This window comes from Diabrotica virgifera, chromosome 1, assembly GCF_917563875.1.
Source record: "Diabrotica virgifera virgifera chromosome 1, PGI_DIABVI_V3a".
Classification (NCBI taxonomy): domain Eukaryota; kingdom Metazoa; phylum Arthropoda; class Insecta; order Coleoptera; family Chrysomelidae; genus Diabrotica; species Diabrotica virgifera.
The window spans coordinates 318,959,228-318,986,143 of record NC_065443.1 but is presented as its reverse complement, the minus strand read 5'-3'; the positions used below and the strand labels follow the sequence as shown (position 1 = coordinate 318,986,143).

General features: G+C 32.5%; 2 protein-coding genes across 2 annotated transcripts in view; one reads left to right on the top strand and one right to left on the bottom strand.

The window, feature by feature from the left end:
- The window catches only part of LOC114332648 (serine/threonine-protein kinase RIO3), a 41,442-nt gene extending 19,110 nt beyond the window's left edge, over positions 1-22,332 (bottom strand). Inside the window, exons 1-2 of the mRNA XM_028282470.2 lie at positions 21,837-22,332; positions 2,694-2,958 (exon numbers count right to left, since the gene is read on the bottom strand). Coding sequence (XP_028138271.1) covers positions 2,694-2,958; positions 21,837-22,185 — 614 coding nt within the window. The 5' untranslated portion in view covers positions 22,186-22,332. The remainder of the gene's footprint in view (positions 1-2,693; positions 2,959-21,836) is intronic.
- Positions 22,333-23,134: 802 nt separating this feature from the next.
- On the top strand, positions 23,135-24,558 carry LOC114332650 (coiled-coil domain-containing protein 112-like). Its single transcript, XM_028282471.2, has one exon. It carries the CDS (start codon positions 23,149-23,151, stop codon positions 24,469-24,471), a length of 1,323 nt encoding a protein of 440 aa, XP_028138272.1. The 5' UTR covers positions 23,135-23,148; the 3' UTR covers positions 24,472-24,558.
- Positions 24,559-26,916: the final 2,358 nt, after the last annotated feature.

Genomic DNA, 26,916 nt, shown 5'->3' with positions numbered 1-26,916 from the left:
AAATTATAAAAATAAACTTTTTTCGGCCCGGGCAGATACTATTTTAGGTTCTTTGGATCATTGAGAACAGGAAGGTCTTGGGTAATTTTTCTCTTGTTGATCGTTTTCGAGTATAAACATATTATAAATTTAAAACTGAAATTTTAAAGAATAATTTAAAACTAAAAAAAAAAGAATGTGTGTGTACTTTGTACGCACGTAAGAAGATATTCTTCTATTATATAGGTAATTTAAACGAAGTAAATATACTTAACAGGTTATTTGTATTTTATTTAAAAATTAAACTAACTTTCTTATCTACCACTTTCAAAAATTTTTTATTAAAATAACGAAAAAAAAAAGTATGAATCGTCCAGGATTAGAACCCGCGACCTTCCGTGTGCTTGCGTTCTCTGTCCCACCGCTCTGCCAACTACGCCATCGAGCCACTTGAATTGACACGTAAGTTTCGGATATAATTACACAACACGGCGACAAACTGTAAAAATGTTATGCCTACATATTTTATTATTTTACTACAGGGAAACACAAATCCAAAAACACAAGAATTATAATAAATAATACATTTCCTAAAACCACTAATATATTCTTTTAATGACTTATTTGCACGGTTACAGATACATACATACCTATCTTGAAAGATTAGCAATGAACTACATACTGTCAGAACTACATACTGTCAGTGTGCGCAGGCGCGTGGTTCATGTACAATTTTAGCCTCAATCGATTCGCCGCTAAAGAAGAATATCTTCAAAAACGAAAAACGATGATTTTCAAGGCTCAAAACACAAGTAAAAAATATTAATTTTGAAATTACGAAGTATCTAAATTCAAGTCCAAACCTTATTATATTACTTCCCGATAAATAATTTGGGATTATTTCATTTTAAAACATTGTTTTTTAGTTGTTAATGACTTATTATGTCTAAGAAAACGACACTTATTTAGATACACACATTTCCCAATCTAAATAGTTTATTATAAAAAATGCCACAAGGAAATAGCTTCACAAAACATTCTTGCAAGAGTGTGGACAATATTTTTGGACTCAAGCTGAGTATGAGAGAATCGAAGTTAGTTTATGTTTAACCTTTATAAGCACTACACTACATTAAAGTACGTATTTATTTTTAAGAAATTTTTTATGTCAAAGTCCTATTAATCCTACATGTGCAATTTTCTGGTTTTACTCTATATAATAAATATGTTTTTAAGTTTTCATCTTGAATTTTTAAATTTTTTTCACTTTCCGTTGGTTTAGATTTGCTGAACATTCGTATTAGCAGGGTTCTACTGTATTATGATATATGCAAGCTAACCTCTAGCATCACGATTTTTTTAATGATGCTCTCACGTCAAGATTTTGAATGACGCCCAATACGACTTTGTACCCGCCAAAATTCCGTACCGAACGATAAGAAATTTACTTTAAGATTGTAAAAAACAATATAGCAATTGAGGGGACTAGATGCTAAAGGGTACAATTAACAAAATATGGTAAATTGAGTTAAGTGTACAAAATAATACTAGATAGTACTAAAAGGAATCTGTGTGTACTTTGTACGCACGTAAGAAGATATTCTTCTATTATATAGGTAATTTAAACGAAGTATATATACTTAGCAGGTTATTTGTATTTTATTTAAAAATTAAACTAATTTTCTTATCTACCACTTTCAAAAATTTTTTATTAAAACAACCAAAAATAAAAAAAATATATGAATCGCCCAGGATTCGAACCCGCGTCCTTCCAATCTCGGAGCTAACGCCCTACCAACTACTTCAGCGAGGTCCTTGTAATTGACTTGTAAGTTTCGGATCAAATGGTAACACAACACGGCGACAAATAGTGTAAAAATGTTATGCCTACATATTATTTTATTATTTTACTACAGAGAAACACAAATCCAAAAACACAAGAATTATAATAAATAGTACATTTACTAAAAACACTAATATATTCTTTTAATGACTTATTTGCACAGTTATAGATACATACATACCTATCTTGAAAGATTAGCAATAACCTACATGCTGTCTGTGTGCGCAGGCGCGCAGATTTATGTACAATTTTACCCTCAATCGAATCGCCGCTAAAGAAGCATATCTTCAAAAATTTAGTGGCAAAGAGATACAGCTAAATTAAACTACTGGTGGCGACATATCGCAGGTTCTAGTTTAAATGCTTACGAAATATTTAAAAACAGTTTGCAGCAAACATTTGTAACTACACTTGTATCCTTTGCCTGTAAGGTGTTGATATTATTTTTAGTAAATCGTTTAGCATCTTTGCAAATCAAGCTCTTAAAACTTATTCAAAATAAGTGAAATAACACAAAATATACCAAGTAATTTTTCATAATTAAAAACGTATAATTTTAAATTTTTACGTAAGGAAGAGGGGGGTACAAGTGCGAACGTTTTTTTAAAATTTCAAATATTTTGATTGAAAATAAATACTAATTTTACAAAAGCTTTTACAATTAGATAAATAAAATGTATAAAATTAATTCAAAATAAATCCGTAAGTGATTAATTCTGTGTAGAATTTACTATGTAAATTTAAGTTTGACTTCGTTTTTCTCAACTAAACCATTTTATCCCTTGTACCCATTAGCATCTAATCCACTCAATTGCAAAAAGCTCTTATTATTCCTTAAAGAATCATGAAACTTATATAAAAATATAGGTACCTATTAAAAACTTTATTAGACAACTTCAAATCAAAATTTTCTCCATCTCCTGTTTGAAATTCAGGTGGAAATGAGAGCAACTTGCAAGCGTTCTTCCTTCCACTCATCACTACATCATGTTTTGTTACCATTTGTCCATCTGGTTGAACTTTATAACCACATTGTGGTATGGAAGCAAATTCACGTTCTAAACTTTCAAATCTATCCCAGAATTTCCTGTCTCTGACATCTACAATTTCTTCTTCTTCTGAATCACTAATAAAATCTGCAAATCAACAAATAAAATATAAATTATATTAATATGTACTTGTTTCACATAAATACATTTTTACTATTCTAATTGGGAAATAAGCCACAATTTTTTTTTGTTTTTTAACTTGAAAAATGATTTTATTGACCTTTCAACTTCCACTTCAGAGATCGTTATTTAAATACAAAATATTCATAAATTAAACAAATTTTGATGCTTAGTCAAAAAAGTTCTTCTAATAATTTAATTTAATCTGACTCATTAATATAGTTTTTGTATTTAGATAACGACCTCTGAAGTGGAGGTCAAAACGTCAATAAAATCATTTTTCAATTTAAATTGTGGCTTAATTCCCAATTAGAATTAAACAAATACTATATCCTTTATAAAAGGTATATTTAAAAGTCCCTTTAGATTTACATTACATCACAGAACGTTTGTGGATTAAAATATCCATCATCAGTGTTTAAAAAAGGCCTAAAATAAATATAACCTAATTAATTGAGAAAAACGTGATTTAAAATGTTGACTAAGGTTAAAAAAATGCAAGAGGTCATACTTAGAATATTGTGCATGCGTGAGCCACCAAAATGTTTTGGGTAAAAACCCTTTAAATGTTGAAAATAATTATTATATACCTACTACATATTTTTAATAATATTTTGTGATGTTGCAAATATTCCTGGATATTACCCAGGGCAACACAGGACTCTACCCAAGTGGTTGGAATGTAAGAAGGATTGAAACCTCACATATTGGAGTTGAAAGACAACTGAATACAAAAGAACCTTGGAAGGATGTCAAAGACAACCTGTCAATGCAACGTTAGAAACTGTTGTATTGTTATTTCAGAAAAAGAATTTTAAGTTTTTGTTGGTACTTTAAAATAAAAACAGTATCAAATATCCATATTTTGGAGTTAAAATTATTCGGGTCTAAATTTAAAAATGTAAAATATCTAATGATTAACATGTTGAATGCCGTAATGTATATAATATTACGGCTCTCTGGGTCGACTTAGCTGTGGTCTATAGAGTATAGCAGTCACTGCGAAGCAAGTGTGGTTCATGCGACACTGTAAGTAAAATAACCATGAATCATATATGATTCGTGTGACGTTCAACATGTTAAATAATCGAATAGGAAGACAAGATATTTGGGTTACAGGTAGGTATGCAGTCAGCATTACTTATAGTTGTTATAAAAGTAGTATGAAATCAATAAACTTAGAAAAATTATTATTAAGGCCTTTTACGTTAAAATGTCTACGACAACAAAATTATGTGTCACACGTTGACAGACAGTGTGTCTACGTGTAACGTATAAGCAAGTATTGTTATACTATTTTGTATTTTGCAAAGTAGATTAGGGAAATTGTTGAATTATTTGAGTTGAGTTTTTTAACATTTTTTGTAAACATGTGGACGACGACCATGGATATAGTGTCACATTTAATATGCATCTGTAGATGTAATGTGACATTTTTTGTCACAACTTGTTATTTTAAAAATGACGTTGTGTCACATTACATCAATGGAAATTAGACGTCTATAGACGTTCTGTCCGTCAACATGTTAATGCGTACATAAATATACAATTCTAAAAATACTAATTAAAGAGTGATTTTTGATGACTGATAATTTGATCTAATTTGTAAAATGTAAGTGAATGGAGCAAAAATGGAGAAAGATATATTTAGATGGAGAAATGAAGAAATATATATTTAAATGGAGAAAGAGAATATTTAATATGGCTAAAGAAATTTTGTTTTTATATGTGACTGAAAATGAGACTACAAGCAACTTAATGAAACTGAGCACTCCAGAGACCTGACATCAAATTGCCTGAAAATAAATGAATGAAAAGGGGGGGTGGAGGGTCTAGGTGGTCAGACAAAGTGATGTACAGTGTATTATGTTATGATTGAAGAGTTGTCTAATCGATAAGCTTTGAGATGAGACTAACGAAGAAGAGGCCAGCTAAATCAATTATTAGAGATTTTTTTTTATTTATTTATTAACGGGATACCACCCAATTTAATATATACACAAAATCGTCACCTTAGTACTATAACTTGATCCAAAATTGACGTTTTTGAGATAACTAGTTCACAAGATGTATTTTATTTGCCTCAATATTGTTTAAAAACTTGACAACTAGCTTCAAACGGGTTAAGTATTTATTTACAATTGACGAAAGTCGATAAAACTCAAATTCCGCTAATATTCAGTGCTAAAACTTGACAAGATAAGTTATCAAGCTATTTTTTAATAGAAATAATCGTGAATACGACATACACTGAATGCTATAACAAGGTAACTCCAGTTATCTAGTTGTAGCACATGTTTTTCTGAAACAATTGAGCTTACGACGTAAATGCTATCTGTTTATTCGGTTCATGTTAATGCAAAAATTCTAGAATTTTTAGAAGATCTGGCAACCCCCATGGCAGAGGGCTAATTTTCATCAAAATAATGCTTAAAATATTAGTTTTGTTAAAAAGTTCACTTAGATGCAACTTGGCATGTCATGCGACATTACCAAATGTTAACATTACGGTAGTGCTAAAAGTTGATAACTTTAATTTTTCATGTTATTTTCCATATTGGAAAGCAAATTTGCACCGTATTCCTAAATAGATCAGTAGCCAAACAGTTAAGGAACAGTATTTTAGAGCTGCAGAGTGAATTCCGTATTTACCAACATCATGGGAGCAGGACAAATACCTTAAAAATCTTTAAACCCGTTTATCTCAAAACTCGACAAGCAAAATTACACAATGTACTACGGAGGAGAAAATACACAAGGTAGAAATGGAACAGGCTTCATGATAAGGAGAAGATGGAGAGAATATGTATTAGAATTTAAAAAAGTAAATGGAAGAATATCTTATTTAAGAATAAAGAATAGAGCTGCTAATATCTCAATTATAAATATCTATGCACCCACAGAACAAGCCGATGATCAAGAGAAGGATGTTTTTTATGAAGCTCTAGAAAGGCTCTGTGAGGGAATTAAAAATCATGACACACTTATAATTCTAGGAGACTTCAATGCAAAGATGGGTAAAGAGGAACATTGGAGATCGGTAGCAGGGAAAGAAACAGCACATAACACAACAAATGAAAATATTAACACAAGCTGTATAAATATATTAACAAGCAAAATAAAAAATTAAATATGGCAACAATAGAAAAGAAAGAGTGGCAAAATTATTTCAAAAATCTCTTAACGCAGGAAAACATACAAGCAAATGAAGATGAAGTTTGGGAAATAACAGAAGAAGAACGGCCTGAACAAAACATACCAACGACAGAAGAATTTAACGAAGTGATAAACAAAATAAAGCAAATTCTCCAACCTACTCCCCAACTAAAACAAAATAAAGCGGGGGGAACAGACTGTCTAGTTATTGAGTTGATTAAACATGGAGGGACAGCAATACAGCAAAAATTGTATAACCTGATTAAACAGATTTGGATAAAAGAATCAATGCCTAAAGAATGGGAAAAAGGGTTAATTATTCCGATATTTAAAAAAGGAAACCCAAAAGTTTGTGAAAACTACAGAGGCATTACTCTTCTAAATGTGGTTTATAAGATCTTGACCACAATGATAAATAAACGATTGATGGAGCATACAGATATAAAAATAGGGGATTATCAAAATGGTTTTAGGAAAAGAAGATCTACCGTAGGTGCCATACACATAGTGACTCAGACAGTCGAGAAATTCTATGAATATGACATGTGGCTGCATATCCTCTTTATTGACTTCAAGCAAGCATTTGACAGTATTAAGAGGCCAGAAGTAGTAAACGATATGAGGAATATAGAAGTACCTGGAAAGATAATAAGACTCGTGGAAATGACGATGAAAGAATCAAAGGCATCCGTATTAACGCAGGAAGGAACAACAGAAGAATTCGAATACAATGCAGGGGTAAGACAAGGAAAAAAGTGATCCTTAATAAAAAGTTCTGTATGGTCTAAAATCTAAAACACAACCATCTTTTGTCAAATTTTATCAATTTTATACGAGGTATGTCAAAAAATATGAATTTCGCTCAAGAGTAAAATACGTTTATTTTTCACAATATCGAAAATTGTTATTAGGAAAAGTTATTTAGAATTAAAAACTATGTTTAAGTATCTAATTACATCGTTCTAATTAAAATATTCTGAACTATAAAGGTACTTTACTTTTGATCTAAATTTATCTTTTTTGACATACCTCGTATAAAATTAATAAAATTTGATATAAGATGGTTGTATTTTCAGTTTTAGACTATCTAGAACTTTTTATTAAGGATCACTTTTTTTCGTAAAATTAATAATAAAAGAGTTATCAGAATTGAAATAACTAAAAAAATAATGATAGTTATCCATAATTTCTCAAAAATTTTTTTTTTCAATTAGAAGGATGTAATTGCATATTAGAACATAGTTTTTAATTCCAAACAACTTTTCATAATAGCAATTTCCAATATTACGAAAAATAAAGCTACTTTACTCTTGAGTGAAATTCAAACTGTTTGACATACCTCGTATAATATTCAAAAAATTTGATATTTGATGATTAAATCTTAGGTTTTGGACCATGCAGAGCATTTTATAAAGAATAACTTTTTTCCGTAAAATTAATAATAAAAAAGTTTTCCATATGGATACAACTTACAGGGACATACTGTATATATTTATTTATTTATTTATTTATTTATATATATTTACGAGCAAAGCTCATTACAATAAAACATTACAGAAGATATGAAGAACTAACAAAATATTACAAATATACGTAAAATACAATAAGATACAATAAACACTACGACAATAAAGCAAGTCAAAAAGTAAAAATAACAGGTAAAGATATATAATCACAAGTTTAAAATATTCAAGAACATAAAACTAGAGGGTGCAATCCTTTAGCGTTTTTAAAAATCGCGAACTATCCGCAAAAGAAATCCACACAATTGGAGCAAGCATTTGCCTGTCTAGAAACCCTCGAGATGAAAGAATTTGCAGTGAAGTTAGTTCTGCTGATGGGAGTATGAAAGGTAGATCTTAAACGTGTGATTCTGGAGGGAATATGTAAACCTACTTCCTCAAGGAGCTCAGGGCAGTCGTGAATTGAATTTATAATATTATACAACATGTACATGTCCTTTTTTGATAATATCGATTTAACGATATGAAGAGTAACTATAATATTGTCCTGCTTTTTGTTGAAATTAAGTAGTAATAACAGTGAATTATTAGCTGTATTTCATACCTACATGTGGCTAAAAACCTACAGTTTCAGTTGTAAGTGATTTTGTGAAGGCAGTGCAATTGTATTTCGAGAAATCAGCGCAATTATCTTGGATTCTACACAAGAGGTTCTGTTTTTGTTATCAGGTTCTGTTTTTTATTATCAGAAAGCAATTAACATCTAGAACTGTGGCCGATAAAGCTAATGGTAAATTAATTAGCTCCAACAATCGTTTTGTTAATAGTCCAGTGAAATTTTAACAATTTCGGAACTTTCTTTATTGTTTTTCAAGTATGGCAGGTGGATCCTGTTATAAATGCAAGACATCATGCATCTTTAAGGAATCAAGGAATGACCTATTTGGGTATCCATGTGACATCTGTAAGCGAGTAATTTGTAAAAATTGTTCATCTATATCAGCTACTGAAATCCGAGCAGTGATAATGGTAAATAGAATTGTGCCGTTTTATTGCCCTGACTGTGCTATAAACATTGTCAATTTAACAGATTTGATAAAGAGAATGAGTAATTTGGAACTGGAGATTCAAAAAAATCAGAGAGACAACAAAGATCAATTCTTGAAACTAGAACAACGTATTTTAAAATTGGAAATATGCCATAATGATAACGCCGAAACTGCTGTTAGAAATAACGTGATTACTACAGACATTGATGTCCTTAAGGAGGATATTATCAACTTAAAGAGTGCAATAGAGGATCTGACCGTAAATGGACTGAATACTGATGTTCCTGCCTCAAATAGTAACAGCAAAGTTTCCGAGGATTCATTGGTTTCTGAACTCCAAGAACGATCCAGGCGATCAACCAATATCCTACTTTTTAATGTTACCGAATCCAACAATGACATGGAGGCTGCCACAGAAATTCCCAAAAAACTTCACCATGAACCTATTCCTATTCGCTCCGCCACCAGATTTGGCAAAAGGAATAAATTTGGCTGTAGGGCTTTAAAAATCACGGTTCCAAGCAGCTATGATGTTCAAATGGCACTCAAGGGTAGATCCAAATTAAAAGGTAGTAAGATCTTCATATCGAGCGATTTAACTAAACTACAAAGGGAACACGAACTCAAAATTAAGAACGAGCTGAAGACCAGAGTCGATAATGGCGAAACCGATCTAAGGATCAAATACTTGAATGGAGTGCCGTCTATAGCTTCAAAAAACTGAAAAATCTAAAACTCAATACTGTTCCTCCCAATGACCACAAAATCAGTGTTTATTACCAAAATGTACGTGGCCTTCGGACAAAGCTTAGCAAGTTATTGGAAAATACTCAAGGATGCTTTTACAATGTTTTGGTGTTTACGGAGACCTGGCTAACTGAGGGAATTACCGACGCCGAGCTGAACCTAGCGGACTTTAATGTCTACAGAAGTGATAGGTCATCTTCAACCAGTGCCTATTCTAGAGGAGGAGGCGTTCTTATTGCCGTATCCAAGCAATTGAATAGTAAGCATTTGCCATCTTCACTTGATATCGAGCAACTGTTTGTATCCATTATCAATGGTAACGAAACCTTTATTCTCGGCACTGCATATTTTCCCCCAAAAAGTGACTCTGAGAAATTTTCCATCTTCAATGACAATGTTGACAACACAGTCAACAATTTCAATCCATCCCAACTATGCCTTTTGGGTGACTTTAATCTGCCTAATGCATCGTGGTCTCATAACAATTTCAGTTCATCAGCCACATTTAATCACCTTGCTACTCCTAACGAAAGAACATCCATTGAGATTATCTCAAATCTATCCTGTCTGCATAATCTATACCAGATTAACGTTTGCCCAAATACCTCTAATTCTTTATTGGATTTGATACTGGTAAAAAATAAAGATATCGCCGTTGTTGAACCTACAGACATTTTAATCCCTCCTGACCAATATCATCCCCCACTGGTGTTTGAACTACCCATAACTACCAGATATAATGAGGGACTTTTACCGGAGGGTTACTATCATGACTTTAAATCAGCAAACTTTTCTCTAATTAAAGGCTATCTCGATTGTGTCAACTGGGATACTTTAATGATTGGATGTTCAGTCGATGAAATGGTTAACATTTTATATGATATTCTGTACTCAGCTATTGACATCTATGTTCCTGTTAAAAAATTCTCTTCTAGAAAATTTCCTATCTGGTACTCTTCGGAACTAAAATCGTGTATTATTAGAAAGAAGACAGCACACAGGAGACTTAAAGAGTCCAAGCTGCCAAAAACCAGTTACCTTTACAAACAGTTCTCAGAGCTCCGATCTCAGTCCCAGATACTTGCCAAGCGTGACTATTTAAACTTTACATTGTCTACTGAAAACTCTCTTCCCGGCGGCGGTCTGAATAAGTTTTGGTCTTTTATCAATAACAAAAGAAAATCAAATGGAATTCCTTCTGAGTTATCTCACAACGGTAAAACTAGTTCATCTGGCAAAGATATTGCGAATTTATTTGCTGATTTCTTTTCATCAGTTTATTCCTCTGTTGTTGTTGATTTCCCCGAAGACATCACTTCTTCACCCTTAAACCTATCATCATGTAAACTATCCATCTCTGACATTTACTCTAAATTGTGTAACCTCAATCCTTCTAAAGGCCCGGGACCTGATGGCATCCCATCAAGCTTGCTCAAGTACTGTGCATTTAATTTAGCTCGGCCATTATTTCTCATCTTTAACAAGTCTTTAGCTAGTGGAAGCTTTCCAAATGTTTGGAAGACCAGTTTCCTATTACCCTTACACAAAACAGGTGACAAAAGTCTTGTGTTCAACTATAGACCTATTAGTATCCTAAACTCTATTCCTAAACTATTCGAATCACTTGTCTGCGATTTCCTTACACCCTCCTTGAACGGTGTTCTATTGGAACAGCAGTTTGGTTTCAGGCGCCATAAGTCAACTGAACTCAATTTGCTGACATATACTAACTTCTTACTGAACGCCTTGGACGAAGGACTACAGGTGGACGCCCTGTACACCGACTTCTCTAAGGCTTTCGACAGAGTTAATCACAATATTCTATTAGAAAAATTGCAGCGATTAGGGATACATGGTTCACTTCTGCTGTGGCTTAGGGAATATCTTCTGGACAGAAAACAAATCGTCAAGCTCTACAGCTATTTTTCCTACGAAATAGTTGTCCCTTCGGGCGTACCGCAGGGATCTCATCTTGGACCTTTGTTGTTTAATGTTTTTATTAACGATATAAAAGACTGTTTCCAATATGCGAAATTTCTTTTATTTGCTGACGATGTTAAGTTTTACTGCCACATTAGGAATCCACTCGACTGTTTAAGGCTTCAGTCCGATTTGAATCGGTTGAATGAATGGTGCAGCAACAATGACATGGTTCTCAACTCCTGCAAATGTTTTCACATTTCATTCACGCGTTCGAAAAGTCCTATCTCTTTCACTTACAAAATAGGTGATATAAATATCACAACAGTCACATCCATAAAAGATCTTGGAGTTACACTTGACTCTGGACTATCTTTCAATATTCATATAAGCAATATCATCTCAAAATCGCTTCAACTGTTAGGTTTTATTAAAAGATGCTCCCAAGACTTTAAGCAGTTGAGATCGTTTAAACTGTTGTACTGTGCAATGGTGAGGCCAATCGTGGAATATGCATCTTGCGTCTGGTCACCCGCCTATGAGACATACAACTGTAAGATTGAAAGGATCCAGCACCTATTCCTTAGGTTCGTCGCATTCAAAACAAACCGTAGAGACTGGAATTATATGGATCTTGAACTAGAACTTAACATTGACACCTTATCAAGCAGACGGAAAAAGATATATATCTCAAAGAAAAGAATATATCTCAAAACTACTAATTTCGAGTTATCAAGTTATAGTATTAAGGCGACGAAATATTATAATTATCTAGTGATACAATAAATATAAAGATATAGTAAATATGTATGACAAAAATTGGTGATGCAGCTATATAGAAAAAACAAATATTAAAATCACATAAATAAATCACATAAGATTACAAATTTTTTTTAAACACTGTCTACAAACATTTTCCGAAGTGCACAGCAACAAATCAAGGTCTATTCTATTTCCATTTAGAATGATTCTACTCAGCGGAGAATGCCTACCAAAGTTGCAGCGATGAAATTTAATTGGAAAATTTTGGGATGTTCTAGTAACTCTAGAGGGAACATTAAAGTCAATCAGAGACAGTAGATCATTGCAATTAATTTTTGAATTCAGTAGTTTATGAAGAAACAAAACATCAGCATACATCCGTCTGGAAGATAGCCTAGGAAGGTTTAATTTATTTTTAATTTCTGAGTAGGAATGGTCACTTAAAGGTTTGTGTAATTTAAAACTAAGTACCTAATGAATTTATTTTGGACTTTTTCAAGCTTGGCTATATGGACTTCATAAGTGGGTGACCAAACAACTGAGCAATACTCAAGAACAGATCTAACTACAGTCCGTCTAATTTACTTACTGTTGCACGTCATTATTTACGTTAGAGATCTAAGTTGACATTGTTGCCCAATTACAAAAAATTCTTGAATTCATTTTAAATCAAATACATCACACAATAGGGAACTTGCACAATTTTTTTTTATTACATAATAATGTTCAGTTTTGTTTAAAAATGAGATTTCCAGAATTTCACGCTTCAAAAACTCGTAATAACTTAGAAATACGTATTTAAAGTCTTCAGCGGTATAAAATAGTTCAAACGACACGTGACGTCACATAGTTTTACATTAGTTATTATTATGGTTATATTTCGCTATGTCTAGGTACACGCTAACGTGTACGCAAATCAAAAAGTTAGGTATGTACACGCGAATTAAACTTCATCAAGCCAGTGACGTTATTATTTAGCGTGCGCAGTGACTGTATATTTTGGTACATGCTATTTTGATATGTTTAGCGTGTGTTTGATAGAAAAATATTTGTTAAAGGAAGGGAAGCAGAACTATTCAGATGTTTCAAACTTAATTGTTATAAATCAATGTATATATTAAAGTATATATTTAGGTTAGCAAAATAAATATATGTATTTAGTTGACATAACACGTAAAAAATATTATTAAAATAATTTTTATACGTAAGTTAATTATTATAATCAACTATTCTAAATGGGAAATAAGCCACAATTTAACTAAAAAAATGATTTTATTAAGGGGTCATATACGTTTCTCGAGCTTAAAAAGTAGTCTAAATGTAATGATAAATTGTACGAAAACTATTGGGCTAATTGATTTCATTTTTTTTTAATTTTAAAGGTGGGGTATAAAACATATGTTAAAAGTTAAAAAATAATTAAAAACATGGCGGCTGCGTACAGTGGCGTAGAACGTGTTTTTTTGTTCAGGTCAAACGGTGGGCATGATAAATGCTTAACCGTTCTTCCGATTAACGTCATTTTTGGTACACATATTCTAAATTAGATTCACTATCGCGTGTGACGAGAGCTTTTTTGAATAAGTTTAACCATTTTCGAATAGCAATAAAAAAAAGACAATTTTTTTGATGAAAATTACGACTTTTTTTTTAAATTTCGACCATTTCCGTAATTTTTTTTTCTTCTTAAATTCCTCTCGTCACACGAGAACTATGACTCTAAAAAATGATAAAAATTAAACAATTTTTGTTTCAGATAAATATTACGAGCTGAATCATGCCCACCGTTTGACCTGAAAAAAAAAAGACGTTCTACATCATTGGAGGCAGCCGCCATGTTTTTAATTATTTTTAACTTTTAACACATGTTTTGTGCTCCTTAAGAGTCCACCTCTAAAATTAAAAAAATGAAATCAGTTAGCCCAATAGTTTTCGTACAATTTATCATTACTTTTAGACTACTTTTTAAGCTCGAAAAACGTATATGACCCCTTAACGTTTCGTTGTCCAAATCGGATGTCATTGTCAAAATACAAAAATTAGTCAGATTAAATAAATTATTAGAAATTTTTTTTACTAAGCAACACCATTTTTGTTGAATTTAATAATATTTTGTATTTTGACAACGACGTCCGATTTAGACGTCGAAACGTTAATAAAATCATTTTTTGGTTAAATTGTGGCTTAGTTCCCATTTAGAATAGTTGATTACAAAAATGCCACAAGGATAATAGCTTCAGAACAAGTTAATTATTATTGTGAAAGCTTTAGGTCTTCTTTTTATTTTAATCTTTTAGGGTAATACATACTATTTCATTTATAACTAAAAAAAATATATATTAATTTATAGTCTCTTATCTTTTTCGTACTGTTTTAAAATGTTCTTAAACTCATTAAAATAACTAAATAATTGTCCACAGTCCGTAGTTAATTTAAAAACAAACACTAAACAAATAAAAAATAAGAAATCACTGACACTCTAACTTTTTTATTTGCGTACACGGTAACGTATACCTAGACACAACCTTATATTTAGGTATATTCTTCTTCTCCTTCTTTAGTTTATTGGCCTCCACCTACTTGGGTATTTGGCAAGCTCATCGTCGTGGAATAAGTCAAAAATATTTATATTCTAATGACATTTATCGTATGTTATTGTAATAATATTTACCAGTTTGTTAAAATTGTAGTTTTATACTGTTTTTGAAGGAAAGGAACGAAGGTTTACTATTGAAAATAAAACCATTTTGTAAAAGTACGAATTTTTCTATGAATAGTTCAAACGATCAAAAACACTTGTAACGTCACATAAATGTATTTTCTACTGACGTTTATAACGTCTAATTTAAAATTCTGTTTACTTTATTGGAAAAATGTAAATGTAAAACCAAGTGACGTCACGAAGCGTTTTGGACCACCTGTTTTAATTTGAATTTTTAATCGTCTTTAGGGGCCAAACGAGAGACAAACAAAACTTTTTTATCTTTGATACATGTTTTAAATTATGTTGTGTTGTGATTTATAACATTTTTTTCGAATTTAAAAATTTATGCAAGTTCCCTATTTTTGCGGAAGTGGATTATACAGCAAAACAAATTAATATTCAATGTAAATAAATAAAAACTTTAGAAATAGAAAACAAGAATTAAGTTATAATCTTACGTTAAAGTACACAATAAAAGCAGTAAATATAATGAAACAAATACTTATAGTAAAGAATATAAACAAATATGAAGTGTCATCACCGCAACTTTCAAATAAATGTTACCAATTTATTTATTTATTTATTTATTTATTTACGGCATCCATTTACAAGTTTTACACACAACAAGACCTTTACAAGTTACACCTCAACAATAATAAATTATTAAAATAATAAACACATCAGAATAATACAAACAAACATATTGTAAGAACAATACAGAACTACAACAAACTTACTGTAAGATACCCCTTAGTTGTTTTTTGAACAAACCAATTTTGGAGTCAAAAATATCCATTTGTCTTGGCAGGCTATTAGCACTCTGAACCAATCGTGTAGTCGGTTCATTTATACCAAAATTAGTGTGGTGAAATGGCACTGAAAAGATTTCTGATTGTCTGTTGCTTCTACTAGGAACTTTAAGACTAAAAAGTGATATCAATTGAGGACAATCTATGAAAGCATTAATAACTTTGTGTAGGAAGCATAAATCTAACAATGTCCTCCTTGACTCAAGTGTTGGTAAATTTAGACTATCTCTTACCCACTGATAGTCATATTCCTCTCTCCTGTATCCACTCTTATAAGCTGCTACTCTCAAAAATTTATTTTGGACTCTTTCAATATGTTCAATGTAACAGTTGTATGATGGGGACCATACAACTGATCCAAACTCTAGAATGGGCCTAACGAGACCACAATAAAGTTTTCTAAATGTGAACAAAGACAGGTCTACAGATGTGCGTTGGATAAATCCCAGTACTTTCATCGCCCTGTTTGCTACTTGATTGATGTGGCATGAGAATGACAGTTTGGTGTCTAACCAGATTCCCAAATCTGATACTTCATTTTTAGAGGCTAATGGCAAGTTATTAATATAATAAACGAATGTAATTGGATTTCTTTTCCTCGAGAACGTCATTTTATGACATTTGTTTATATTAAGTGACATTCTGTTTAAACTGCACCAATCATAAAAAGATTTAAGATCTTCCTGTAGTATAACAGCATCATCCCAGGATTGAATTTTTCTAAACAGTTTTACATCGTCAGCAAACATAAGAACACTACAATTTTTAATGTTTTCTACTAAATCAACCAGAAACAAGCAAAACAAAACAGGGCCACAATGAGAGCCTTGCGGCACGCCCGATGGAACTGTTATTTCAATCGAAGTAACACTTCCTAAGTTAACTGCCTGCGTATGGCCGCTAATAAATTCTGAAATCCACTGAAGAAGGGGATCCACAATACCCAAAGCTCTTAGTTTTTGTAATAGGACCCCATGGTTAACCTGATCTAATGCTTTAGAAAAGTCAGTATAGATCGAGTCAACCTGGAATCCCTCTTCAAAGCTGTTATATATATGATTGACATACAAAACTAGGCTGGCATCTGTTGACCTCCCTTTCATAAAGCCAAATTGTTCAGGATTAAAAATGCCTCTAAAACACCTCAGTTTCTTACTAACCAAACAATCAAGCAACTTTGGCAGCTCTGACTGATTGCAGACAGCTCGATAGTTTGATATGTCGTTCCTTGCACCCGATTTAAAAATCGGCTTTAAAAAGCTCTTCTTCCAGAGACTGGGAAAGCTATCAGTACCAAGTGATCTGTTAAAAATAAACAAAATTGGTTTTGTAAGTACACATATACATTTTTTCAGAAAATAGGCTGGGATTCCATCCGGCCCTGCACATAATCGGTTTTTACAACTTGCAATAGTATCATAGACCTCAGTTGCTGTAAGTATTATGGAACTCAAACAAATCGAACTTTCAAAACTAAAAAAAGGTAAAGTATCTTGTTGGTCATCTGAGTAGACAGATGAGAAATATTCTGCAAACATATTGGCAGAGTCCTTGACATTCAAGCCAACCCTGTCATTATAGACCAGTGGTTCCCAACCTTTTATGTCTGGCGACCCACCTTCTGATGTTTTTTCATATTCGCTACCCATCCCTCACCCATGATGGTATATATGTACGTTATTCAGCTACTGTAAGAGCCACGCCGCGACCCACCTAAAATTCGCCCGCGACCCACTAGTGGGTCGCGACCCACCGGTTGGGAAACGCTGTTATAGACCATTGTAGTTGGTATGTTATACCCATTTCTTTTGCTTTTAATGTAAGACCAAAGATATTTTGGATTATCGGAAATGTTTATTTATTTATTTATTTATTTTCAACGGGACACTGCCCAATAAGATTACAAGTTTATAAGTCCAATATACATAATACATGTGTCAATAATAATAAAACTACAATAAAATAGTAATAATAAAACAATAATACAATAAAATATAAATATCACAAACTTAATCACATAAATCAGATTCATATATCACAATAATGAATATCCAACAACTACTCAAACAAACAAATGTCTGAGGCCAGAGATGAATTCAGACTTCGGTGCAAAGAAATCTAGATCAGGTTGAGTATTTGCCCATCTTAGTGCTCGAGATAAAAAGTTGTTATATGCATAGTTGGTTCTATGGATAGGAACATAGAATGTTTGATTTAATCGAGTTCTGCGGAGAGGTACATGGAGACCAACCTGCTCAAGTAGCTGAGGACACAAAACTGTTGAATTAATTATGCCACAGAGCATCCTTGCATCCTTAATTACTCATCGGTCACGCAATGAGAGAATACCCAATTGGGTTTCAATTTGATAATAATTTAACTGATTTAACTCAAAAGGTATACCCAGTTTATATGCTATGTACCTTAAGAACTTGTGTTGGACTGTCTCGATTTTTGTTATGTAAATATTGTAAGATGGAGACCAAACACAAGAACAATACTCTAGATGAGGTCTAACTAAAGAACAATATAGTAATTTAATTGCATCAATATTCTGAAAGTCTCTAGTGCATCTTTTTATAAAACCAAGCATTTGTAAAGATTTGGAAATTTTTGATGTATAATGTGATTCAAATAAAAGTTTACAGTCTAAATTAATTCCCAAATCACGAATTTCAGTAACCCAGTCAACAGGAATATTCTGTATATTATAATTATATTCTATTGGGTCTCTCGATCGTCCAAAACAAATAGCATGACACTTAGATTCATTCAGGGCCATGGCATTCAACATACACCACTCACTCAACCGATCAAGATCATGTTGAAGATTAATACAGTCTTCTGTATTGTTGATAATTGTATAGAACTTTAGATCATCTGCAAAAAGCAGAGGTGAACTGTGTCGGAAGCAGTGGTGTATATCATTGATGAATATGTTAAATAACAGGGGCCCCAAATGTGAACCCTGAGGTACTCCTGAATGAACCTTAATCTCACTGGAAACAAAATCCCTGATACGCACCATCTGAACTCGGTCAATCAAGTATGTTCTCAGCCACTCAAGAAGTGGACCATTAACACCCATTTGTTTAAGTTTAAATATTAAAATATTATGGTTGACCCAATCAAAGGCATTGGAGAAATCGGTGTATAGTGCATGTACCCTACAACCCCTCTCCAATGCCTTCCTCAGGAAGTCCACAAATACTAGTGTGTTACATTCAGTTGATCTGTTATTCCGAAATCCAAATTGTTGGTCTACTAGTTGTTTTTCAAGTGAAGCTTTAAGATAGTCACATACAAAACATTCAAATATTTTTGGTATTACACTAATTATACTAATGGGCCTGTAATTATTCACCAATGAATTATCTCCCGCTTTATAAATGGGTGTTAAAAAACTATTTTTCCAACATTCTGGAAATTCACCCGTATTTAAGGATAGATTAAAGATGTGAAAAAGAGGTCTGGATAATATAAAACAACAGTTCTTGAGAAAGCTAGGAGGCAATCCATCAGGACCAGGACCCTTATTCGCATCCAGTTCTGATAATTTTAGATAAATATCAGATATAGTTATGTTGAAACCAGTCAGATTAGTAAGACCAAATGTAGGTGAGTCACTGGGTATGACACATATTTGAGTGGAATATACTGTAGAAAAATATTCTGCAAAAAGATTTACAATATCTGGTCCATGACCGGATTCAACACCACCATACCTCAACTCAACGGGCATAGAGTGCTTTCCTCTCCGTGAATTCACAAACGACCAAAATCCCTTCAAATTATTTCTTATTGATAATTCTGTTAAGTAAATATGATTTCTGTAGCTTTCAGCTTTTAACAATTTACAATTAGCCCTCAGCTGTGAAAAAGTCTGATAATCCAGAACTGATGTAGATAAAAGATATTTTTTGTGAGCTTTCTTTTTCTCAACTATCCGGTTCTTTAACTCTAAAGAGAACCAAGGAGGGAATCTACGTTTTGAATACCTTTTTAGGGGGATGAATAATTCTATAGCTAAGTAAACTATATCATAGAAAATATTTACAATTTGATTCAGTGTTTTTCCTAAAAATAAATTATCCCAACAGAACTGTGACAAAAAATCAGTTATTTTCACATAGTCAGCCGACTTGAAGTCCCTATAAAAACCGTCACTAACCAAACCACCATCATTGGGGCGCCTTTTGGTCATCTTTATCTCAAATTCCAGGGGTGGGTGATGCATACCCTCCCTCAAAAGAGCTTCATTAGCTCTGGACACAGTTACATCAGCATCATCGACCAACACCAAGTCCAGAATATTACCAGTTGCATTCACAATAGTATTGGACTGAAACAAATTGTGGTATGCACACATACCAGTCACAACCTGCAGGGCTTCAACTTCAGAAGCTGTGGCACCTGGCAGAGGAATTGTTGAAGAGCACATATCATTTGAAAACCATTCGCAGTTTGGTAAATTGAAGTCAGCAGCCAGATAATAGTGTGCAGATGGATAATCTTCGGCTATTTTTTCCAGGGTTTCACAAAATATGGAATATTTGTCCAATGTAGACTTAGGTGGAAAATATGCTGTTCCTATAATAAACTGATTTGCACCTTCGGTCACCAAGACAAAAAGCTGTTCGATTGTCCCGTTAACTTTTAAAGATCTACTGCTTAAGCCCTTATGAACTGCAATAATGTTGTTTTGTATCCTATCTAAATACTGTTTCTGACAGTCTGCTCTTAAAATTTCACACTGATTTCTTAAAGCCACGAAACGGTCATAATCATCTTGCCTATTACTAATTTTATATTGTTTGTGGGCCTGTTTTTTACATACAATTAGGTTATGCAGCTCTGAGGAGAACCAAGAGGGAAAGGTAGAGATCTTATATTTCTTAAGTGGAACTATTTATGCGAAAATATCACCTTCGTTCAATTATAGTGTATTCCGAACAAATGTGCTTCATAAAAACGCTTTATAATCCATTTATACAAATTAAATGAAACATATTATTGTGTATTTCTTTAAGTTAACATTAATAGAAATCTTTAAATATTATTTCTACACGTATATAATAAAATATGCATAGTGGCTGTAACGCCAATGTACTCGGCAAAGTGATTCTAAAAAAGAACACACCTACCGCCTACCTACCTTCGTGTTGGTATCATGTGACGTCTCGGGCTATGATGCGGATGACGTGCAATGGTAAGTAAATTAGATGGAGTATAGGGAAATGTAAATCATTCTGATGGAATTAATGTTATGCAAACATCTAGAAGTTCTAACAATGAAGCCTAACATTTTAAATGCCTGGTTATTCACATAATCAAAATGAGCGCAAAAATTTAGTTTGGAATCTAATTGAACACCTAGATCTCTTACAGTTGATACAGCCTTCAGTGGTTCTTCAGCTAATTTGTAATTATAAAAGAGGTTGTTAATTCTTCTACACAAAAAAGTGACATTTTCCAACATTAATGCTCAACAGCAAATAGCAGAAATTTAGAGTTAATTTGAGATTTAATGTCATTAACAAATATATTAAAAAGGAAAGGCTGTAAGTGGCTTCCTTGTGGAACACCAGATGTTACGGAAATTTCACTAGATTGAAAGTGTTTAATTTTAACAAGTTGTATTCTGGTAGTTAGGTAACTACATAACCAGTTATACAGATTGCCTGTAAATCCAATAGCTTTAAGCTTGTTACACAACAATTTATGATTCACAGTGTCAAATGCTTTGGAGAAATCTGTATAAATAGCATCCACCTGTAGTCTCCTTTCCAAAGCATCAGATATGTATTGCGTGAAAAGTACAAGATTTATAGAAGTTGATCTACCTGAAAGAAAACCATGTTGCTCTTCAATTAGTACATTGTATAAAGGTGTTTTAATAGAGTCGCATATTATACTCTCTAGAATTTTAGGAATAGAAGAAAGAATGCTTATTGGTCTGTAGTTAGCTATATTACTCCTGTCAGCTGATTTATGAATAGGAACAATAAAACCAGATTTCCACAAACTTGGACAAATACCTGAATCAAGTGAATGAGATGTGGTGGTATATGGGGAAGTATAAATATGGTGAAGTACAATAGAAGTGAAATAATGAGATTGAGAATGTGGAAGGATAAACCACAAGGAAATAGCTTCAGAACAATATTTTCACTTTTTGTAATAAACAATGGTTTATGATAGATACATCATTATAGCCATAAATATGACGACTTACCCTCATTGAGAGGCGCTCTTCTATAATTATCAAATGATATCGACACCTTCGAAGACCCATTAAACTTTTCTTCCGTTCTCTTCAATTGATCATCATACTCCTTATCATACTGCATCTGGAGCATCTTTGCAATAGTTTCATCACTATCAAATGCATCATTGGATAAAGCTTTTAGAATATCAGAAGGAATATCAGTAGGTAATTGTTCGGCATTTTCTAACTGTTCGTTAACTTCTGGTTTAAGTTTCTTGTCTTCTTTGGCTTGCAGTTCTCTTGCGACTTCTTCAGACATTATTTCTTCCAGATTTACTGGTTCTGGTTTTTCAATTGTTGCCCATGGACACGACATGTTGTTTTGTGTAATGTTGCTTTTATTGTAATAATATGGTAGGTAATACTGTACTGTATTAAAGTTGTTTTCGAACAAATTAATTAATGTTGTGCAATATAAAGCAAGTTACGTGTTTTTGACAGTTCAACTGTAACTTGTTAAGAGCTTCTTCTGTAGTTGTCAATCGTGAAGGTCTCGTCAGTGGTAGTTAAGCAGTAAATTTAAACTGATATTTAAAACGTCTTTAAAATTGTATCCATGACCATTACAGGACCACTATTATATTATGTTTGGTCTAGCTGAGTCTAGCAAATAGTCAAACTAGTCAGAAACCGTCAGCAAACAGTTGGTAAGTGAGAGAACATAATACAGTCACCAGTGCTATCCCCTCTACCCGCGCTGGTCGACTATTCGCTGATGGTTTCAAACCGTTTGAAACTGATGCTAGAACAAACCTATTGTTTATACATAGGCCCTCTATTTCACACCTCCACAATGTTGCCACATGTAGTACTTTCAAACGTCCAAACGATCATTTCACACCTCCACAATGTTGCCACATGTAGTACTTTCAAACGTCCAAATATCATAGATATAATAACACATAGATTAGGCAATGTCCGATATATAAATAGCGTAGCGCAGAGCAGTTCGGGTCGGTGTTCTATCTATCGCTCTCTACCGGCGCTTAGCTTTCTCTCTCTAGCATATGATGGCCGATGCCTCTGTGTCTGTGTCGTTCCATTACTCCCACCTCTTGGTAGATACGCTCACACTCGTACGAAAGACAAAGATAGCTGCAACGAAAAATGTATATCATATTAAAATTGAAAATTCATTTATTGGCAAGCCAATCAGCCGTTGTCTAGAAAAATATTTTATTTAAAAGAAATAACTGAACACCTCTACCAAAGTTTCGAGTTCGAAACTGAAACCATGGAGATTTGCACCGAATACAAACAAAATTAATTTCATTTTACAATGCCTGTAATATGCATAACTGAACTAAATAAATTAGTTTGTTTTCAACAATGTTTGGAGAAATCTATATCTGCAACTGTAGACCACCTCAAGAAGTTTCCCACTTATCAATATGTTCCAGATATGTACGTAGAACAAGAACAAGACAGACGAAGAGAAAAAGAAAGTATACGCTCTAACATAGATGAAATTGTAGGCAATTTACAATCAAAAATTAAGTTTTTAAAGTGTTATAGTTCTGTAAATAACACAGACTTAAAGAAGTTTAAACACGAGATGATTATGATCCAAGATTTAATACAGACTTTGGTGAGAAATAGTAAAATGAAACTAAAAGATTTAGATATAGAATACATAGATATAAATCAAGATCTAGATTATTATAAAGAAAAAATGTTTGAGTGGTCAGAACCGATTAATATTAAAGAACCTTCTAGTATAAAAACCGATTGCAAAAGACCATATAGTAATTTGAAGTGCGTAGAAATAAGAGAGTTCATAGATTTCGTCAAAAGAAGTGGGGGTCATGAAAATGGCTGGGATAAAGATGACCATGAGCTCTTCATTAAGTTCAGAAACAAATTTAAGGATGTATCAATAGTCTCCCAAAAGATAAACGAGATACTACCAGATAAAAGTATACAAGATGTTCAAGAACACGAAATGTGGTATAAAAAGTATATGGTTCTTAAAAGAAACAAAAAGGAAGCTTTGAGAAGGTGGCAGGAAACAAAAACCAAACCGAAACTAAGTACAGTGGGAAAACTGTTAAACGATGTTAAAAAACCTGTTTTAGTGAATAAATCAGAAAATTACAGAGAGAAACTCGTACAGTGGAAGTTTGAAAAAGAAGAAAAGTTGAGGAAACATTTAAGTATGGAAGAGATAGAACAACAAAAGAGAAGAGAGATGGCAGATATGAGAAAAAGACGAAACGAAGAAATGAAAAGAGTAGTAGAAGAATGGAAAACTGCAAAAAATTTATTAGACCAGGAATGTACAAAAAGGAAAAAGGAACAAGAAGAGAACGAAAGAAAAAGGAAAGCTGCGGAAGCTAACAAATTGATCAAACAATACCAAATTCAAGATGACTACTATATCCTAAAAATGAGACAGCATAAGAAGCGTCTGGAGACTCTTCAACCAGTAAGAAGTAAATCGAGCCAAATTGCCAAAAGAGATCCAGATCGACTGCTGAAACCGACAGAACAATGGAGAAACAGGGTTCAAGATGACACTAGGTATCCTTTTGAAGAAGTTATTCCATTAAAGAAGTTACCAAAGTTGAAGGTTCCCGATTGGAGGAAGAAAATAGATCAATAAGCTTTAAATGTCCCAAGGATTTGTCCATTTATGATATTTATTTATATTTTTATACGTTTATAAAGTAAATGAGATTATTATCTTTAATTTACATACTTTATTAATATTGACTTGTGTATTACCTTGTTTATTTCCTTATTCCTGCATTTTTCCATCAACTGCTTTATAATGAAAATTGCATCTTTATCTGCCTTGAATGAAGCCAACCTGATTATTGGATATTTCGGTTTCTTCACGTATCCATCTATCAATAATCTCTCTCATACTTTGATTTTGTGGCGTAGTTTTGTGGTTCTGTACTTTGTACATTGTTCTGTATTTCCCTTATTTTTGTAAACAGGTACTAATACTAATAGATCTTTCAATTCGTCCAATTTGTCCAACTTACATAATTCTGTTACCCAACTTGTTCCTGTCTCAACATGAGTATCATCTGGTCCAACTGCACTTCCTCTCTTTATTTTCGAAGTGCTTAAACCACTTCCTTGTTTGTTATTTTGGTGACCATTACTGTTGTTATTGTATCCGTTAACTCAATTGGTTTTCTGTCAAATTCTTCATGTAATAAACTGCCAATGTACTTATTCTTCTTACTACATTCTTTTCATAAACTAATATCTTCATCTCGGACACATTTAATCTGATTAATATCTTTTGCTTTCTTTGCTTATTTTGGCTATTTTATATAATATCTTTGTTTCTCCATCCCTATAGACCAGGCTGATCTGTGAAAAAACGTCTATTTTTGGATGTGAGAGGTGGTGGCATTCGGATTTTTGCAGATAAAAGTTAGGTGACACCTTCAATACTAATAATTGACTCGCTCCTTCTGAAATAAACCCGGAACATTAATAAAAAAATTAAAATATTTAAAAATTTCGAAAAACATCGATTTTTTTCTACTTTCTTTGCTTATAACTTTAAAACGATTCATTTAGGAACAAAGTCGTAAAGACATAAAATAAAGATAGGTACAGTAGCGCGTCGATTATCCGAACTCCCGAATCCCGCTCCCCGCACTCGAGTACTGAGCAAGATTTAGTAATTAACGCTTGAAATATCTTCAATTTTCTTCAATTGTGTATCCAAAAATGGGTTGTTGCAAAGACTGCACTTTTTGTTTAAAATTGCTATTTGTCATTATCAACGTATAAACAAATATACAGTTATAAATATGGTTTTTATTCACTTGTGGATAAATATTTATGACAATCTCAATATAGTTTGATTATCCGAAGAAATCGATTTTTCGAACACCCATGTCCCCCAATTAGTTCGGATAATCGACGCTTTACTGTAATTGAATTTTGTATGATATACGACTGGTTAAAAATGTCTTAAAGTATTAGACTATTATTACCCTTTCTGCAATTTAGCAATAAATACAAAATAAGGGGGCAAAATAAGCCTGTTAGTTGTTATTCAATGTGTTTTAACCACTTTGGTGGCACTTAGAACCTTAGTAATTCACTTAGAAAATTCCTATAACATACTTAAACAGTCTACCAAATTTCATTAAAATCGACCTAATAGATTTTGCATAATAAATTTGCAATCTAAATTTTTTTAAAAAAATTCAATTTTTTTTAAAAACTTTCTGAACAAAAAGTAGACCATTTAGAAGTTGGCTAATTTTTTTTACATATAAAGAGGCGCTCTTTATATGTAAAATCGGATTACTTAAGGGGCCTCGGCAATGTTTTAAATTTATAAACAATTTTTTGGATTATAAACAAATATCTTTGTTTAAAAATAAAAAATTAATTTTTAGCAATGCAAACAATCAAAACCGGTATAATTTGACCTAAACTTTGAAATGCTGTCGGCAGAATTGCTTTTTTATTTTTTAATCTAAAGTTATTCGGGTTCAAAAATTGCAATTGTTCGATTTTTTGAAAGTTCAACCGCGTTTATCTCGAAAACTATGCATCATAGGAAAAAACTTGTAAGAACTTTTTTGCTTAGAATTACCCAAGAAATACAAAAATGTTTTATTTTGCAAAAAATCGCTGTTATGTAATTCCTCGAGTTCTTTATAACAATCTTATCGACATCCGGATCAACTGTTACCCAAAAAATTCGTGTTCTACGGGTCAAAATACATTAAAAAAAACTTGGGCAAGTCCATCTAAATACATGAGGCCGTTGCATCCTCTCCTGGCGACAGCACTAATTTGTTTATAAGCCAAAACATTGTTTATCACTTTAAAACATTGCTGAGGCTGCCGATTTTAATTTAGAGCGACTGTTTATATGTAAAAAAATTAGCAAACTTTTAAATGGTCTATTTTTTGTTCAGAAAGTTTTAAAAAAATTTTGAACTTTTTTAAAAACATTTAGATTGGAAAATTATTATGCAAAATGTATTAGGTCGATTTTAATGAAATTTGGTGGACGGTTTAAGTATGTTATAAGAATATTTTAAGCGAATTACGAAGGTTCTAC